This window comes from Pogoniulus pusillus, chromosome 13 (genome assembly GCF_015220805.1).
Source record: "Pogoniulus pusillus isolate bPogPus1 chromosome 13, bPogPus1.pri, whole genome shotgun sequence".
NCBI classification, from domain to species: Eukaryota; Metazoa; Chordata; class Aves; order Piciformes; family Lybiidae; genus Pogoniulus; species Pogoniulus pusillus.
In genome coordinates, this window is record NC_087276.1 from 14083235 (window position 1) to 14101844 (window position 18610).

Genomic DNA, 18610 nt, shown 5'->3' on the forward strand with positions numbered 1-18610 from the left:
TTCAGAACCCCAGTGTCCTTCTTCAAGTGAGGGGCCCAAAACTGAAGCCAGTATTTGAGGTGTGGACTCACCAGCAACGAGGACAGGGGCACCATCACTCTCTTACCCCTAGACATGCTATTCCTGACATAGGACAAGATGCTGCTGGCCTCCTTGCCTACCTGAGCACAGTGCTGGCTCATGTTCATCTGGTTATTAACCAATACCCCCAGATAATCTTCTGATAGGCAACTGATTTTGGTGAGCAATTCTGCAGAGCCAAACTGTTAGAAAACATACTGACTGGTGAGCCTAGCTTATCAAGGGTTCACCTCAGACATAGGGAAGTCATGAGAAGAAAGAGCAATTGTGACATGATACAATGTATGACACCCTCTGCAGTCAGTGTTAAGGACAGGTCATGAAGGTAATAGATAAGATCTGTCTAACTGTTGAAGCATCCTGCAGAAGAATATCAGAATGCTGAGCTGACTTCTTAGAATCCAGCTCCAAAGCACAGATGAACCTGTGCAAAACTTCTCTATTAACTTGTAACAGGAGTTCATAACATCTATGCATCTAACCTACTACCTAGAGATGCTGGAAGGAAGCAGTACAATAACATCAGAATATCTATGTATTATGCTTGGAAATTTAATTCTTCCTGCTGAGCCCCTCTACTAACCAAACTATAAAAACTGCTGTAAGAAGCACATACACACAGAGAGCACCCACATGTGGCCTCTTACAGGAAATTTAAAGTTACTTACTGATGTGAAAGAATTTACTCATTTTGCAAACAGTACCAAAAAGTTCTTGTCCAACTGGAGACCTGTATCGCACACAGCTGGTATATGTTGTCTTATATAACTTTATGATTTTTGTATTGAACTAAGGTATTATGTTTGTGACAACATGAAGCTGGTAATAACCCATGCTGTTATCTTGCTGCATATCGTGCTCTGTCCAAATTAAATAATTTCCTTTTACCCTAAGTATATACAGTATTCACACATCAACAGATTCACAGATTGAGCTGGGTTGAAAGGGACCCTGAAGGGTAACCTCCAAATCTCCTTCAGTCAGCAGAGACATTTCCAACTAGATTAGGCTATCCAGGGCCATGCTAAGTCTGATCTTATATCCCTGGGCAGCCTGTTCTAGCATTTCATCACTGTAAATAACTTCTCCCTAAATCTGCCCTGCTCTAGTTTCAAACAGTTGCCCCTTGTCCTGTCTCTACAAGCCCTTCTAAACAGACTTTCTTCAGCCCTCCTGTAGGTCCTCTTCAGATACTGAAATGCAGCTATAAGGTCTCCTTGAAGCTTTCTCCTCTCCAGGCTAAAGAGTCCTAATTCTGTCAGCCTGCCTTTACAGGAGAGGAGCTCCAGGCCTCTGATTACCTTTCTGGGCCTCCTCTGGACTCATCCCCACAGGTATATTTCTCTAAGCTCTAATAGGGCACTCTAAACCTGTTCCCGCTATTGTAATGGACTACCTTAACTCTAAAAGAGAGTCTGGGCAACAGGAAGATAACTTTTCTAGGAATAACTCTTGCCCAGATGTAACTCAGGCAATCTCCTGATGTCTTCCTCCATTAGTGCACATACTGTTTCATTTACTAAATTATTAATTTGCTTATGAAGGCACAAAAAATATTAAAAAACAAAAGACAGTATTCACTTTGCAAAATAATCTGATTCTGTGGCATGATTTTAATATTAATTTTTTTAATGCCTTATCTCTCTGAGATGAAACTGCTCAATGTGAGCTAATGCTCAAAGTGCCTGTCTTGGATATCCCTGAACATTTAGCTCAATGGAACACTGACAAGATTACCAAACTTATCTTGGAACAAGACAGTGCCTTTTGTCTTAACAGAATAAGAAACTGAGGGAACCAGTGAAAGGCTCCTGCCTTCTACCAGAACAAGAGAGGAGTACTATGCCTTGTGCTACAAACTCCCTTATGAGGGATATCCACAGGGAGAGTGGATGAGCTTCTGAACAGGATTTTAGTGAGGGAAGAGAAAGATTGAGACACTGCCTTCATTCAATGACTTTGTAAATCCTTCCAGTCCCTTTCTCAGAAAGATTTGTTTGTTCTACAGAGAGGTAGTGGCATATCTACTTCAGATTTGTATGACTAAACTCTGTTCTGCTAAGTTTTTTAATTTTCCAAACATATAAAATCACATCATTGGTTTGGTTGGAAAAGACCTCTAATATCGAGTCTAACCAGCGACATAAGCACGACCATGCCCACTACACTGTGTCCCAAAGTGCCATGTCTACATGTTTTTTAAATACTTCCACCACCTCTCTGGGCAGTCTGTTCCAATATTCCCAATTTCTTAAATAGCTGAAAGTTTTCTGATAGGCTTTTCATTACCATTTGCAGTAAACAGAACTTTTCTGGGTCAGCATTTACCGAGCAAAAGAACTAATTTCTTCCTTCTTTTGCTCAAAAACATACCTAGAAAAAAAATCTTCTGAAATAATAAGAGATTGAGTTGTAGAAATGAGTACTATGAATTCCTCTACTTTGTTCACTACATTTAATAAGTGGAAGTGAAAGAATGAAATCTTAAGGTCTTATTAAAGCAAATGTACTGAAAAGTGCATGGCCCAAGAGAACTGCCCCAGATTTCTATGATGGTAAACTAAAACCTGAACAAATTGCAATAAAATAAATTTCAATCACAACAAAATGCAATAAAGAAAAAAAAAAAAAAACAACAAAACAAACAAACAAGCAAAACCCCAACCACCACCATCACTAAGCCTTCAGTCCAGAGACAACTCTCAGTGGATCATTTGGGGAAAAAAAAAAAAGTTAACTTATCCAACCTCCTTAATAACCAGATGTTTGCAATCATCAAAAATATATCTTTAGCTGAAACAATTTCTCTGTTCCAAAGCATTCCGTTTCTAGGAGCATTTACATAACAATATCTGACATCTGAAATGCTTAAGGCCACCAACCATGGCAGTACAAATTACAGTCATTTTTCAACACTCCGTGCAAGGTGCACCACTTCCAGCACTGGGACTGGTTCATGCTGCGTTGGTTTCCGTGGCGAGACACGATCAGCATGCACCACAGCCACAAAGAGCTGGTAGCCTTTGGAGACTCATGCTAATAGGTAAAAGATGCTGCTCTTACCCGCCGTAGGCTGGAATTGGAGGGGGGGGTGCTGCTGCGCGAAACGTGTTGTACACTGTGCGACCTCGGCCTCTTAGATGGGCGCCTCGGTAAGCGGCGGCGGCAGTTGCAGCAGGGTAGGGAAATCCTGGCACTGGGAAGGAAAAAAAAACAAAGGAATGTCAAATATTTGGATCAAGCCAGCATTTTAAACCCAGGGTAACAGAGCAGCACGTTCGTGCTTATGTTAAAGCTTGCCTGTAGCTGGATGAGGGAATTGGCAATTAGTAAATTAATGGTGTTTTAACCAGAGCCCTCGTATTTTAACGTGAAATCATTGTATGCAAACATGAGACAGACTGGGAATTTAAATAGCAGGTGGCTCTGATCTCTTAGAAGACAATGTCAACAATATTGTTGACTGTTTCAGCCAATGCTGCTACCAGGAGACTTCTTGAGGTCTATGATGCTCAGTTCAGCATCAAATGTATAATGCCAGACACATTTCCATTATTTTAATGTCATCAAAAATCAGCCCTGCTTGGAGTGGAGGTGAGACCTTAAACCAGGTGACCTCCAGTCATCTAAATTATCCAGTAAGTTGACCAACTGAACAGAGATTTACTTTTGGTCAGTGCTGATTCCTGACTTGGTTTTAGTTGCATATGAAGGAAAAGAGTTTTCTCAGAGTTTTGGGGTGTACCTTGCTCCTATCAGTACCCACTATTCCTTCAAAGGCAAGAGTTGCACAGTTCAGAAAGATCTGTCAAATTCATGTAATATTAGACCCAACAGAAAAATTTCAGGCATATAACAAATAAATTAACTCAGACATTTTTATGTTAGCATTGCAGCTAAGTGTGAACATTAATTACCATTCTCTGTGAGATTTAAAATATTTTAATCAGAATTGAACAGTAATTCAGCACTACTTAGTTTTTTTTTCTCTGCAAAATGTCTGTAAAACCTTTCTTCATAGCCTCTTAAAATCAAATATATTAAGAAAAGCTTCCACTTTCTCTGCCAGTTTTTTTAACCAGTATTTCACTACGTCATTTCTCCTTTGTACATATTTTGCTGGCCAGTGTTAGAACACATATTTTTTAATTCATTCATCAGTGAGACACAGAAAAACAAATCCAGGTCTGTTGGCACTCAGGTTGATTCAGTTACGCTTCAGTATGTGTAATTTTTTTTCACCATGTAAATAAAAAGAGAAAAGAAATACATACTGCATAGCAGAGTTATAGTAGAAAGCAAGCCAATGGAAGTAATGATCTATAAACCAGAAAGTTTTTCAAATGTGTAGTATGAATTAATTTCAGTCCACATTTATCTTTCATCTGTTTTAGCATCAATCTTTGAAAGAAGCCTTGAATTTGGGAAAGCAAATGAAAAATTCACAGCTTGTAGATGTAGCTGGCTGAACATAAGGAAAATACTATAATTATGATGACTTCTCCTTCGTTGCTTTGGGGCTTTGCTAGGCCCTTCTCACTGACAAGAAAGTTCTACAGTAACGCTGCAAATATTACATGTCTGTGATACAACACAAAGCAACCTTACAAGCAACAAAAATAATTAAACCATTCTTTTAAAAAGTGCAAATACCACATTTTTATTCCTCTTTCTGTAAACAGAAGGCACACAAAATCAGAACAAGGAACTCACAGAACACAATATTCTGTTGATAACTTTGCAGTCAGCTCCATTTAAGAAGGCTTAAAGAAACAGCCACTGGAAGTGTTTGGGGGGGGGGAATAAAAGGAACACATATACTGAAGACTTGAAATTTGAAGGCTTTCAATTATGAAAGAGGAGAAAAAGCTAGAAGATGGAGACAGCAGGAAGAGTCATGTCAGCCATATGTTTACCAAATCCAGAACTCATAATGGAGGCTCAGCATTCATGGGAGATGCTAAGACAAGATAATGATTTTTACCTTTTACAAGGAACCTGCAACACAAAGGATGTGTTAGAATGCAAAGCCTGAAGTAACATAGTTGTTTTACTGTTCTTGCTTTGCACTGTCTGCTTAACAACATCATGAAGCACAACATGTCTAGAGTAAAGCCAAACTCAAAAAGCTTGTAGAAGCTGTTAGTATAAAGAAACTAAGTAGATGGAAATAAAGCTTGAGAAATACGGAACCAAGAGTGTCCACTGCAACGTTTCATGATCAAGTAAGGTCTCATAGTAGAGTTTATCAACAACTGAATCATATGCATCCTAAAATATTTATTTGCATCAGTCTGAGAATCAGAATATCTGAAAACATGCCTTCAATTCCCAGGTAATAAAGAGTAAAATAATCATGTCAACCTAGATTTAAGGAAAAAAAAAAAACCAACAAACAAATGATGTTATTTCAGCCCAGTTATCAGATGATTACGAACATGTTATAACCACAAAATTTACTTTGCTACCATCTTTTTTAATATCTTCACCCCAAAATAACCAGCACAAATAGCACCATTAGAACACAGCTGAAGAATGGACTTCATAAAAACAATTTTATGAAAAGGGCTCTCCCATCAGGCAGCGTTAAGTGCTATTAACCAGCCCCTAAAGTAATGAATATACTAGCCGGGAGGAGTAAAGATTTTAATGACTTACAGTTTGTAGGTCAACCTTCCTTAGCGCCTCAGTGCCAAATGGCTGAAACTCAGTCAGTGCAAATGCTATTATAATGGGGTTGAAAATGTGTTTGACTCTCAGCAGGGAAGCATCTGAGTGCAATTCTAAGCAAAAATACCTTAAATTTATCAAATATATTTGATGATTGGAATTATTCTGATCTGTGATAAAGAAAAGGTAGATTTCTCCAACTATGCCTTGATGACATGAGATGAAAAATATAAACAACAAAAAACCTTTTCTAAGTATCAAGCCAAAGAAGCAATTTACACTCTCATCTAATAGCCCCATCAGTTCTATAGGTATTCATCCACCTGTTCAAATATGAATGAGTCTACAATAACAACAACAACAAAAAAATCAGTTATTACACTGGAACTGCATTTTTTTTCTTCTCAAATTAAAAAAAAAAAAAAGCTTGTCTTTGCTCAATTTAATTATCCAAAAAGCTTACAAATCATCTCCTACCACAACCTAAATTAAACCTATTAATGGAACATTATATTGGCAAGACACCTTCTTTAAAAATATTTATTCTATTTTTGTATTTAAGAGGCTGAAATATTTACTATTCCAATTAATATTGGCCAGAATGTTCATCTCTTCTGGATACACACTGTAAACATGAAACATTGCCAGAGTATCTCATCCATCAAACTCCAGTTTAGACCTCAAACATGGAATCTGGTCAACAAATTGCAATATTTAGGCAAATAAAAAGGCTTCTGGAATGAACAGTGGTAAAATTTAGGAAACTAGCGTAGAGAAATCAAATATGATCATGAGGAAGAGCAGGGCAACTCAATCTTTGTGTCCACAGAATACATTTAATCAAATGTTAATTTCTCCAAAAAAGATGTACACGAAGCACTGGTATTATTAACTTTGTATTAAATGAACGTGCCAGGTAGGTGTACTTTCTAGGCACCACATCTCAACATATGTCTTGGGAAACAAAGACTGAAGGAACAATGCCAAAGCTTGAGTTCCCAAAATGAATGATATAACCTGGTAAAAAATACTTAAAGGTTATACACTGTGTGTTAAAGTTTCAAAGCTTTAGGATAGATGGAAGAGCAGCAGATGCAAAGAACAACAGGGGGCAGATTTTGTATCAAAGCCATAAAAATATACAGCCATTTTAATGGGCAATTATTCTTTGCATTTCTGCTGTGGTTTGAATTTGTATGAGAGTGCCATATGCCTCAAAAAAGGTGTGCCATCAAAATGGATGCACAAATCTACCTCCCAGCACTCCTAATCTCTCCTTCTTTGTGCAAACTAGCAGGTCATCTGCCATCAAGAGTTTCCAAATGCTTTATGGTGCAGAATTTTAATGTTACTTCATGTTTGAATCAGTTTATAGCTAATTTACTGCAACATAGTTCAGCTGTTAAGAAAGGCAGGGAGACACATTTACATTATTTCCATAGATGAGGAGGATCCCTGTTGAGGAAACACTTCAGAAGTGCTGGACAATAAATTAAAAACAAAGAGATGTAATGGGTAACATGCTGAGAAAGGCTAAGCAGAATAATCTACACGACAATATCCAGGATCTCAGGAACAGATTCAGGAGTTTATCCTGTGTATGCTGTGTAGTGAGCTTTCACTTCACTGTAATAGTGATAATTAGTGTTACTTGGCATTCTTTAAAAGAATTATAAACACTGTAATAAAGAGGATGTGTGCAGAACTTGGCATTTAAATACAATCCAAAGTACGAAGTGCGTGAACTTTAAGCTCTGTTACTACAGATTTTAACATAAAAAGGTTTTTTACTGATATATACACAGAACCTTTAAATTTCACAATAAGAAAATAAAAAACCTTTAAAAAGTTCACAATGCTTAAAAAATAGGAGACCAAAACATAGTTTTCCACCTGTCACTTTTGTGAGATGGGTATCCCTGGGATATACTTATGAATTAACTGAAGTTGAAGGGAATTTGTCATGTGAGTCATATGCAATCACAGCTGGTGCCTTCTATTCCTTTTATTCACAATCCATTCTTTTTTTGAAACATGCAGTTGAAATCAGTAGGACGATGATTTCCCTACTATTGCACAACAATATATGTCTGTATTAAACATGGTTGTTTAGGAATTAATAAATCTATATTTTGGACAAACTGTTACTTATAGGACATTCTCATTTGAAATGCATTGAAAAGGAATACAAAAATCCCTAATTAATGTACAAGTCTAATCACCATTCTCCACATGGAAGAGTAATTTTTCACTGTTCATTTGCTCAGTGTAATCTCAAAACTGACATAACAGAAAAGCAATGGCTTATAAATCTGCTCTCATTTGTTTCTTTAATATTCATATTCCATTGAACTACAGCTGCTTGTTGCTGCAGTCTATTACAACATGCAAAACTGTCGATAAAAATATTATGAAAGGCAAGATGTGTTTCTTCATGGCTCTGTGTGCCATTTATTTGGAAAAAAAATAGCAATAAATGACTCATGGATTGTCCCTTAGCTTGCTGCACGCTGGGCGATTAGTGATTAATTACCTTGCTGCAAATTGACATGGCACAAGGAAATTGACACAGCACTGATTAATTAACTTTTTATGAGAGACAGTTACTTACAAAACACTGCACACTGTAATTGAATCCCTTTACACAACACTGCTGCATAAAGTTTCTAGTAAAATCCAAATCAGCACCAAATTTTAGGTAAATTTGGTGAAACTTCTTATAATAAAGAAAAACCTGAAAGATTACATCAATATTCCTAGAAAGAGGACAGATAGTGTTTAGAACACTGCTTTCAAATATTTCACATCCTCAGAGTTACAAAAATTGACAATTGTTAGGATTCTTCATATCAAACCACCACCAAAATCAAATGCACTAAAAAAAGTCCCAAAAAACAACAGACATAGAATCTTTCAGTAAGAAGCAGTCTGCTGTTTAGTGTCCTTATTAAGGCTGGACAAAGGGACCAGTCCAAAGCAATCTGCAAATCTGTGAAAGACACCTAACAGTTCAACAATTTTTTTTCGTGTTCCTGGTTGTTGGACATCTACAGACTCCAAGTAAATGGAGAATTTCCGCTGTGTCTAAGCACCACTTTTGATACAAAATAAAGGATGTGGCTGTGGGAAACTAGATAAAGAGTGGCACTGCTATAAAGAGATGACAACATTTAGCAATTTGAATGTTTCTGAAAGTCAGTTATGTGGTGACAAGAAGTTCTGCCTGGATGACATAAGGATTACTAACATTCAACAGAGTTACTAAACTGTAAAAAGGAATATTGTGAGAATAGTGTTGGGTTGGGGAACAATGTAGGCTGGGAGTGATTGAGGAAAAACACAACTATTAACCTAAAGAAGGCATAATGGAAAAAAGAAAGTCAAAACAAAGAATTGCACTTGCAAAGATACATAGATACTAAAATTGTTAATTCCTCAGAAGTACTTACTATTTGTGAAATTCAGTTTGAAGTACGTTGCTGTACACAATATGGCTTTAAGCACGGTGATTTAACAACTGTCACACAACGTAAGAAAGAGCAACAAGGAAGTCTTTATTTGAAATCAAATCTTACAGGCCAAGCTGAAACCCATAAAATGAACAACTTCACATGTCACAGAATGATTTGAGATGTATGATCAGCTGTGGCTACCTACTTACTGAAAGTGACTAATACAGCACCTAGAATGCAAAGCTATGGACACATCCAAAGCCTTGCATCTAAGACTTTACACAAATGAGTTGATGTAATGGAAGATCACAAAGCAAATAGATATGTAAATATAATTTTCATAATTAACTGCATACTGAGAGGAGAAAGTCCAAATAATCCTATTGTCCTAACTCTTTAGACAAAGCACTGAAAGTGACCAAGTGTCCTATCTTCATTAACAGGAAAGCACTAAAACACGGGATGCCCAAGTGTCCTATGTCAAACATAGTTTTTGTTATTTGAACTAAACAACGAAGATACTCTCCACAACTGACTCCACGATAAGTTATTCACAGCTTTCCAGTCATCTCCTGCTCCCCAGATGTGTAAATTTCTAAAGTCAGTGGCATACACTTCAGGACAAAGCTCTTAAGGATGCTGGTTCAGACACACTGCACCAGCACTGAACAGATTAACAGAAGGAGTATCAACAGCAAGGCACTTAAAGAGATTTGCAGGAGTGAAATGAGACCCCTATCTAGAGATTCTGGATGACTGCAATACATCTTCCTGATGACTTACTCGTCATCATTTAAAACCTGACAGACCAAAAGTAAAGACAGAAGGTAAAAGGACAGTTATACTGAAGATCCAAATATAGTGACAGAAAATGCAAGCAACAGAATTTCAGGCAATGCTAGCAAAAAAATCTCAAGAGACATCTATTTTACAGTTTGAAAAGGCTGATGCTGAAATTAAAAAAAAAAAATCTATCAAGGTCATTTTACCTGATTTTGTTAATTCTGTATTATCTTTACAACTACCTCACTCAGAAATCAGTGGGATTCTCCTGCATTCTGCTTTGTGTAACTTTGTTCAAAGCAAGATCCAATACAATGGATCAAGACAGTGATTAAAAACCTAACCACATTGTGACAAGAGATGACATCAATATTTTTCTCTGGGAGTGATGTATGATTTTTCAACCTTTTATGCTTCTGTACACAAGAAGAAAAGGAAAAAAAAAATAATGGAAAGCAATTAGGAAACTTCCCTTCCTACTTCTTTACTGATATTTTTGTTTAAACTTCCATGTAAACCAAATGTATTTCACCATACAGACAAAAATATTCATACAATTTCTGGGTTATTATTCAAGAAGTATGTTAAAAGACAGGTTGACTTCTCAATGGTCAGTAATGGGGGTTCTGTAGCCTGGAAATTATATTTGTGATAGGTCTGCTCAAAAATATGGCCATTCCAATTTGGGCAGGATTTTTGCACTGCCTCATACACTTTTTCTGTCCTGCAGCAGTTATGTTGGCTCATTCCTTTGCAGGGGTGCTCTGCCTTTTCCCTACAGATCAATAAAAACCAGACAAATCCAGGAACATGGAAACACAGCCTACTAATACAGATCTTAATTGTGATGAAGTGACTTGCCATTCCATTTGAATTGAAAACAGACCAATTAAAAATGTAGTTTGCAGAAATCCTTTTACATCTAAGTCTGGAATACTGTGACATAGGGAAATTATTTATAGTGCTTGAATATTCATTCTTTAAACTGACCCATATACCAATTCAAACTGGCAAGCTCACTGAACAGTCTCTCCCTTACCAACAACATGAAAATCACCACAAATAAATTAAGAAAAACTACAACAATAAAAGCAGAGCCAATGAATCATTGATGCCATTACAATAAAGCATATGCCCATTTGGACTGAATATGGTAAATCATCAGAAAAACACGTACCAAATGCCAGGAGCACCTACACTTCAGTTGCTTGGAGTCTCAGGATAATGCTACCAAAGGACTAGCATCATTACAGTGTAATTTTCAGGCAATTACATGTGTGCAAGAGATTAAAACTGACAAAGTCAAGGTTTATAAAGTTGAGTGTTTCCACTAATGATTCTATTCAGAAGTGCACTTTAGATCACCTTCAGCAAATCTATGTTTCCCCCATGTAATCTTCTTGGTAGTGGAAATATCCCATAATATAATAGAAATGCCAAAGGTCTTACTTCAATCCATTAGTAATGCCATAGAATAATAAAACTTGGAATGTGTTCTCTGAAACAAGAAACATGAAAATAGTTCCATACAATATTTTTTAGGTAGTTTACTACTATTCCTAAGGCAAGTGAACTACACTTCTAAGTGCAGGTATTCAGCAGATGCACTGAATAGACAGGCTTCTCTTGATTTTCATTTCTCTAGCACAATGAGTCCTCAAATGTACCCAGTGACCTCTGGAGGTCCCTTCTAACCCCTAGTATTCTATGACTCTATGAAATCTTACTACTGGATGTGGTATTTATATTTAGTGATTATGATTTTCCTTATTTATTCTGTGCATATCAACCATCCATGAACCAAACCAAAACATCCACAGAGAAATAATCTTTGTAAAAACAGTACATGTCTGCCATACACAAGTATTAATAAAGTTGTAACAGAGAACATACATAAAAAGCAAAATTCTCACATCACAAAACTGATGCTTCAAGGTTCTGCTACAGATTTTCCTTCTCTCCTGGTACATAATTTTTCATTAGCAGGATTCTTAAGCTAATTTAAGAACATTTCCAATGTCTGCTCTGAAGTAATAGAAAGCATTTTCCAGATTTGCTTTAAAGGACTTTAAGCATTAAAATAATTTCTTGTCAAAAATATTACAGGACCCAAGGTTTCCAGGGAATTTCCTGAAAGAACTGCCTTCCCACCTTTCAAAAACGTCTCATCTTTGCCTTGTTGTTTTCTGGTTGCTCATAAGCTAAAATCCCAGGGCAACATAGTTTATTGTTTTAATATCTGTCTGACGCAAAGCAAAAGTATTCTCTGGTGAGTGCTTATCTGTCATCTGCACTTCTGTGAAAGGAATATCAAGACAAATAAGATGTTCAAGGGCATATCATGGGATTATGAATTTGGCACAGACTGAGTTCTGTTTAAAAACAGTTCAACTGATAAATAAATAAAAAAATACACTGATATTTTGAGAATGGGCACTTGAAGAGCATTGAGATTTAAACATTTTAATTCTAAGGGGTTTATACTGTTTTAGTATGAATAGAGAATGAACACTAAAGTTCACAAATGGGAGAGACGATATGAGAGGAAAAAAAATAGCACTCATAATTGAAACAGTTAAAACAGCAAATTCTATTCCAACAATACAATGGACTGTAAATTCACTTTGTATTAATTAAATGCAATGTAATGGCATTTTCTATATTGAAATGAATAACCAGTGATCTGGAAATTCATTTAGACCATTAGGTTAATTACAGAAACTGATGGAAGTTTCATCAGACAATTACAATTAAAGAACACGAACAATGTGGGACAGATTTATAAGCATTTGTACCACCTCAATCATTTTTGCTGAATTCCACTGCCACTTCTCACAAAACTGCAATCAGTGTATCAATTACAAAATGGGCCATCAACTTTATTTGCCCTTGAGCATGATGAAATAAAATGACAGCTGATTTCTTAATTTTTAATTCTATCACTTTCTGGCAATATGCAAGATTTATTTGTTCTTAATAGAAAATGAAAATGTATGGAAAAAGAGCATCTGTATTTTGAAGCTGAGAAGCATGCTTAGTGGAGATGAAACAGCTCTGACATTTAGTAAATCTAAACCAAACTGACACCAGTTTAAAATGTACTCATTGAAGGCAAGGTAAAATTCTCTTTTATGGAGAAGGCACAAAACATTTGGGAAATGCAGGCACTCATTTGCACAGGGCATGCACCAGTGTACTGATTTACCACATCTGGTAGCTACTGAGTCCAGGGAACCGTCCCTTTAATGCATGCTCAGAACAATCTGCCAGTAGTTACATACCTGATTTACTTGGAGCTAAAATAAAGCCTAAAAGTTACAAAGATCAAAGCTCTTTGATTTAGAGACTGAAAAATATTTATGTGCCTTTGAACTATCATTAAAGTTTGTGATCTCTTTGCTCTTGCTTTCCATGGGTTTTGCAGCAAAAGTATGTTCTGGAAAACACAATGCCCAGCTTTAGGCTGGCTTCCTTGCACCACCAGCCAGTGCTCCATGAGCCCAAGGACAAGGATTAGCAATTCCAAAGCACAAAGAAGTTTCCTGCTAGCAGATGCATCTCCTTTTCCATCTCCTGCCATGAGGGGGATTGTCAAGAGAAGGAAGCCAAGCTCTTCACAGAGGCACACACTGAGAGAACTTGAAAGATTTTTCCACTGTAAGGAAGTTCAACCACTGAAGCAGGTGAAACTGAAGGAAAAAAGTTGTTCAGGGTCCATCCTTAAAGGCACCCTGATGCAACCTGTTCCGTCTGACTCAAATTATTCTGTGGTTCTACAACTTCACGCCTTCCTTCTCTCAGTGTTTTGGCGCTCATTAACTTGTCATTTCATTCACATTTCCAGGCACTTCTACTATATAGAAAAATGGACAAAACAGGCATGAAACTATTTTTTAAAGTCCTTGCATAAATTCAGGTTTGAAGTTTTGCCTTTTTTAACCATACATACCCAGATACATTACTGGCCTTTGTATTTATTGACAGAAATTTGTTCTTCTTCAGACCTCCTTTTGTCTAGTCATAATACTGCCATGGATCCTACTCTTGAATAGCTTCAATTTGAAAAAGGAGCAAAACTTTTATTGATATATTTCTTCTGTAATAGTAGATAACTATTTCTTCAGGACGAACACATTTCCTGTGGAAGCAAATAGTCTAAAATGTGGGGACAAAAAGCGACTGTCAGTTGCATGCAGCTCAACTGATTGATTTAATAAGCTTCAGGCAGGTACTGTGGGCCTCCAGGATCTTCCCATGAATGTTTACTTACTCACTGGGACTTGCTGTACTCTCATCTTTACTTTCTGGATGTACCTCCTTCCAATACTTGTCTACTTCAAGGTAATGATGAAGGATTTAACTGAAATCAGTTGAATTACTTCTGTCCTTGAGATGCTAGTAGCATGGGAATCCATAGCAGCCAAGACAAGACCATGAGCTTCCTTCCTCTAGTTGTTTGAATAAGAAACAAGGGTTGCTAACACATTTTCATGCTGAAACTATGTTTTCTAAATAACAAATTATCTGTTCCCGCAATAGATTTGCAAATGAAAAGCTGAACCAGGTCCTATCTTCTGCTTCGGCATAAGAGAACAGATGAGGCATGAGAGACTATTGCTACTGATTTGTTCCACTGCTTGCAGAAGAAACAGCTCATTTCTTTCTGTATTATGCGAAGGGCCAGAAGTGATGGAAGGAAGCACAGCCATGTTTCCATCTCTTGACATATTCAGAGGTGTAACTAATCACCATACTGGGAAATGTACAATGCGGTACATAAATACATCCTGGGGAAATAAAACATCAGAAGGGAAAGGGTAGCTCCAAGAAATGTACTTTCTTGCTAGTAAAAAAAAATAGTGTAAAAATATGCAGAGTCACCAGAGAGTACCAGTGACCAACACAATTAAAAGCAAAAAAGTTAACTGAGCTATAAATCTAGCTGACTTAAGAAAGTGATATTTTACAATCGTGTTTCAGACTTTGCTTACAAAATATAGTTCATCAAAAGATGAATGATCAAGTTAAGGACAACAATATTCCTAAAAATATCTTAATAGATACCTGAAAATTCCTAAATGCATTTAATGAACTCCAAATCTCTCGGATGGCTTTTAAAACATCAGCTGACTCTTTCCCTTCTGTTGAAACAATTGCAAACCTGAAACCTCATAATTCTTACATCATGAGATGTTCCATAATATGACATGGTTACAAGATCAGCAGTAACATGAATGAATGATTAAGACAGAATTCAAAGATAAAGGCTTCAACACTGTTCTGTATGGAATGCTATTAGTATTAGTCTCTTAGATGTTAATGTTGACTTCCCAGTTTTCATTTCAATATTACAAATGTGAATAAAAACTAGAATATGGAAGATCTCCAAAACAGTAAAAGAAAAAAAAATGAGACAAAACTTGATTTTCATTTCTGTTTGCTTCCTAGCACAATTTCTTATAGAAATGGAACTATTTTACATCATTATTGGAAGTTCAGTAATAAGAAGAAATAAAAAAACTCAAACCTAATAACAACCATTACTAATTGTAGTAATTCCATATTATTAGGAGTAGTGACCCTGTAGGGGAAACTACATTTTTGGCAATATGAAATAAAAGAAATAAACATGACTAGCAGACTCACAGGTTCGACAAAAGCATGATAATTTCTACTGCAAGGACTACCAGCATCTCTGTTACGAAACTGTGTATTACACATTGCCCAGTGGGAGGCAGATAGGCAAAGGCTGTTTACTTATGTATTTGGCATAATTGAAAACAAACGGGTGTCTGTTAGGATATCATTATTCAAGGAGCACCACTGCAAAATAAGATTGTTCAAAGGGATTGACTCATGAGACATAATGGAAACAATGAAGTCCGGAGCTTAGCTTGCTCTACAACAACTCTTGAGGGATTTAATAACAGTGAAAATACCACATGGTGTAAACTGCAATTGCAGAAATAAATTTCCTAGGATGGAATCAGTGAGATTGCAGGAGCAACAGGGTAAACTTAAGAAAGGCTTAACTTAGAGTGATTTCCAGAAAATTAAAACCAAACTCTGCCCTTCTCCAAAACGAGCTCCCTAATGAAGTGTCTGGGTAATTTTCTAGGAAAATATTTTCAGCCAAAGATTGATATTTTCAGAAAAGAAACTGGTACTTCAGTCAAAAAGCAATAGTGCACTCAAACTGTACTAAAAGAAACACTGATTTACACAGCAACTATTTTATCTCTGTGTTTCTACAAGGATTTAAAAATCCACTGCTTTGGGAAGGTCATACAGTACACAATATCCTTGGAGCATCTGGAAGAAAATGCAGGTTTAACTGATAATTTCTTTTCCAATTTAAAACACTTCACATATTTTGTTAGTCTCAGATTCACTGAATGGTTTGTGTTGGAAAGGACCTGAAAGAGCACCTAGTTCCAACCTCTTTCCCAACCATGGGCCCCAGAACTAGATGATCTTTCAGGATTCTTAAACTAGACCAGGTTGCCCCATCCACCCTGGACTTGGAGACTTCCAAGGAGAGAGTATCAGAAGGGGGACTCTTGATTTGAGAGCAGATCCCATATTTATACTGTAAAAGCAGCAGCTCTAGGGATGATATTCATAGCCTCTGACATAAGAGAGTTACACGACTGTGGAGATGATCATTGTGGAACTCTTTTTTCCTCATTCCTGGTTTTAATTAAAAAAAATAAACAATGCTTTTCAGAATCCAGATAAGCTTTACAAGAGTAGAGCTGCATTCTAGATTGATTTAAGAGCATATCCCATAACACTGTTATATCAATGTACAGTATTTTCTTGACAGAGAAATATTAAGAACACATAGCAAAATATTGCTGCTTGCCCTGATTCAGCAAGTAGCAATTATTAATGTTTTGTTCAGTTGGAGGCTTCTCATCTGAATAGATTTCAGAATTGGCATCAGTAGTACCACAAATCCAACCTAAACTACTTGTTCAGATTGACTGTTTTGGTCCTGCTTCTGCTTCAGCATTTTAGAGGACACGTTCCTGTGCCAAAGTTCTGTACAGGGAAAGGGTGGCAGCATCCACCAGTTGGGCTTGTCTTTGCTCTTTGATTTGAACAGCTTTTTATAATTCAAAATACTTCCTTGGGAAAAAGAAAAAAGAATTCATATCTATTTGCTTCCTAACCCAATCAAATGGTGGTATGAGTGAAAATTTTCTTTATTAAATCACATTTCCGAGCAGGACAGCAAAACAAACACAATTTCATCTTCTACACAGAATGCAGAGTGCACAACAGGACTGGATTATAAAAAATATCACTGTTACTGTGGAATTTTTGACCATTTCTGTAGAACATTACAACACAGATCTTTTTTTTTTCTTGTTCTCCTTTTTCTTCTAATAAAATGTACTTTGAGAATAAAGATACAACTACAACGAGTGAACTATCTGTTGATATTACTTACATAAGTTTATAAACAGCACATTGAGCTTAACAAGAGCTATTAGGGAAGTTTACATTTTTCAGGGGCTTGATTCACATTAACGTGCTTTTGTCACAAAACAAACAAAACAAGAGCCGTAACACTAGCTTACTTGTGGATGTGTATACTAGTGAACTGGGGGCACTGTACACGGGAGATCCCTCCTGGTTTGCCTGGCACAGCAGCACCCTGCCTACAAGAAAGAGAGAGAGAGTGGTATCTGGTTTTGGAACACTCAAACTAAACCTCAGTTTACATCTAAACACAGAAATAAAGTGACAAACGGAGCACTGCGGTGAAGCTGGGCACTTCATGTCCTTTGGCTTCAAAGCAGAAAGAGCCCAAATAAACATGTACAATTTGACATTTGAAAGAGCACAGCAGACATCCTCCCCCCCCCCCCAACAAAACCCCCTCTTCTTGCCCAGGGAAGTGGGTGCACACTCGGAGCAGCGGCGGTGACACAGGCACCTCACCCAGCTGCTCTTTCTCGCTCTCTGCCCTACCTCTGTAGAGTAGAAGCTGCCTACACCATCCACTCCCTCACTGCTCTACCTCCCTGATGAGAACAGCAGCTAAAGGTCACTCAGGCAAATAGACAGGTCAGACCACAGAGCTCCACAAAGCTTCACAGACAGGCATCAAGGCGAGCACCATCTCAGTTAAATCACTTTAATTGTTGTCACAGTGCTAATTTAACACTGCTGCAAGTGAGAACTTCTACCTGTGAGGATTTTCAGCGCTTTCTGCTCAGATGAGAAATATATAAACTATTTTCCAGTATATAAACTGGTTTCAGGAGTAAGAATCAAATCAAATCAAAGAATTAAAACAGAAAAAAAAGTAATCAACAACGTAAAACAACATTTTGTTCATTTTGAACAAAGGACAGTTTAGGTTTATATCCTGTTGTTTCAGGTTTTTTATATGAACAGATATAAATTACTTTACTATTTTGATATCTGTGTTAGAATGCTGTTAATAGTCTTAGCTTTGATGTAGCAAGAGCTATCATTTTACACTAGGACAAAAAGCTCAGCACTTCTGGAATACAGTCCAGCAGGAAGAGCAGGACGTGACACGTGTTTCTGTAGATGCATGTGCATCTGTCTGCATACACACACACTATCCTCTATATACATACAGTGAC

General features: G+C 37.0%; 1 protein-coding gene across 36 annotated transcripts in view; it reads right to left on the bottom strand.

The window, feature by feature from the left end:
- The window catches only part of RBFOX1 (RNA binding fox-1 homolog 1), a 1229664-nt gene that overhangs the window by 51558 nt on the left and 1159496 nt on the right, over positions 1–18610 (bottom strand). For 29 of the 36 annotated variants that reach the window (XM_064153048.1, XM_064153055.1, XM_064153054.1 and 26 more), the window contains 2 exons: positions 17573–17653; positions 3145–3277 (listed from right to left, as the gene is read on the bottom strand). In XM_064153048.1, the coding sequence (XP_064009118.1) occupies positions 3145–3277; positions 17573–17653 (214 nt within the window). The remainder of the gene's footprint in view (positions 1–3144; positions 3278–17572; positions 17654–18610) is intronic. The other 7 variants (XM_064153056.1, XM_064153051.1, XM_064153053.1 and 4 more) reach the window with 1 other exon arrangement.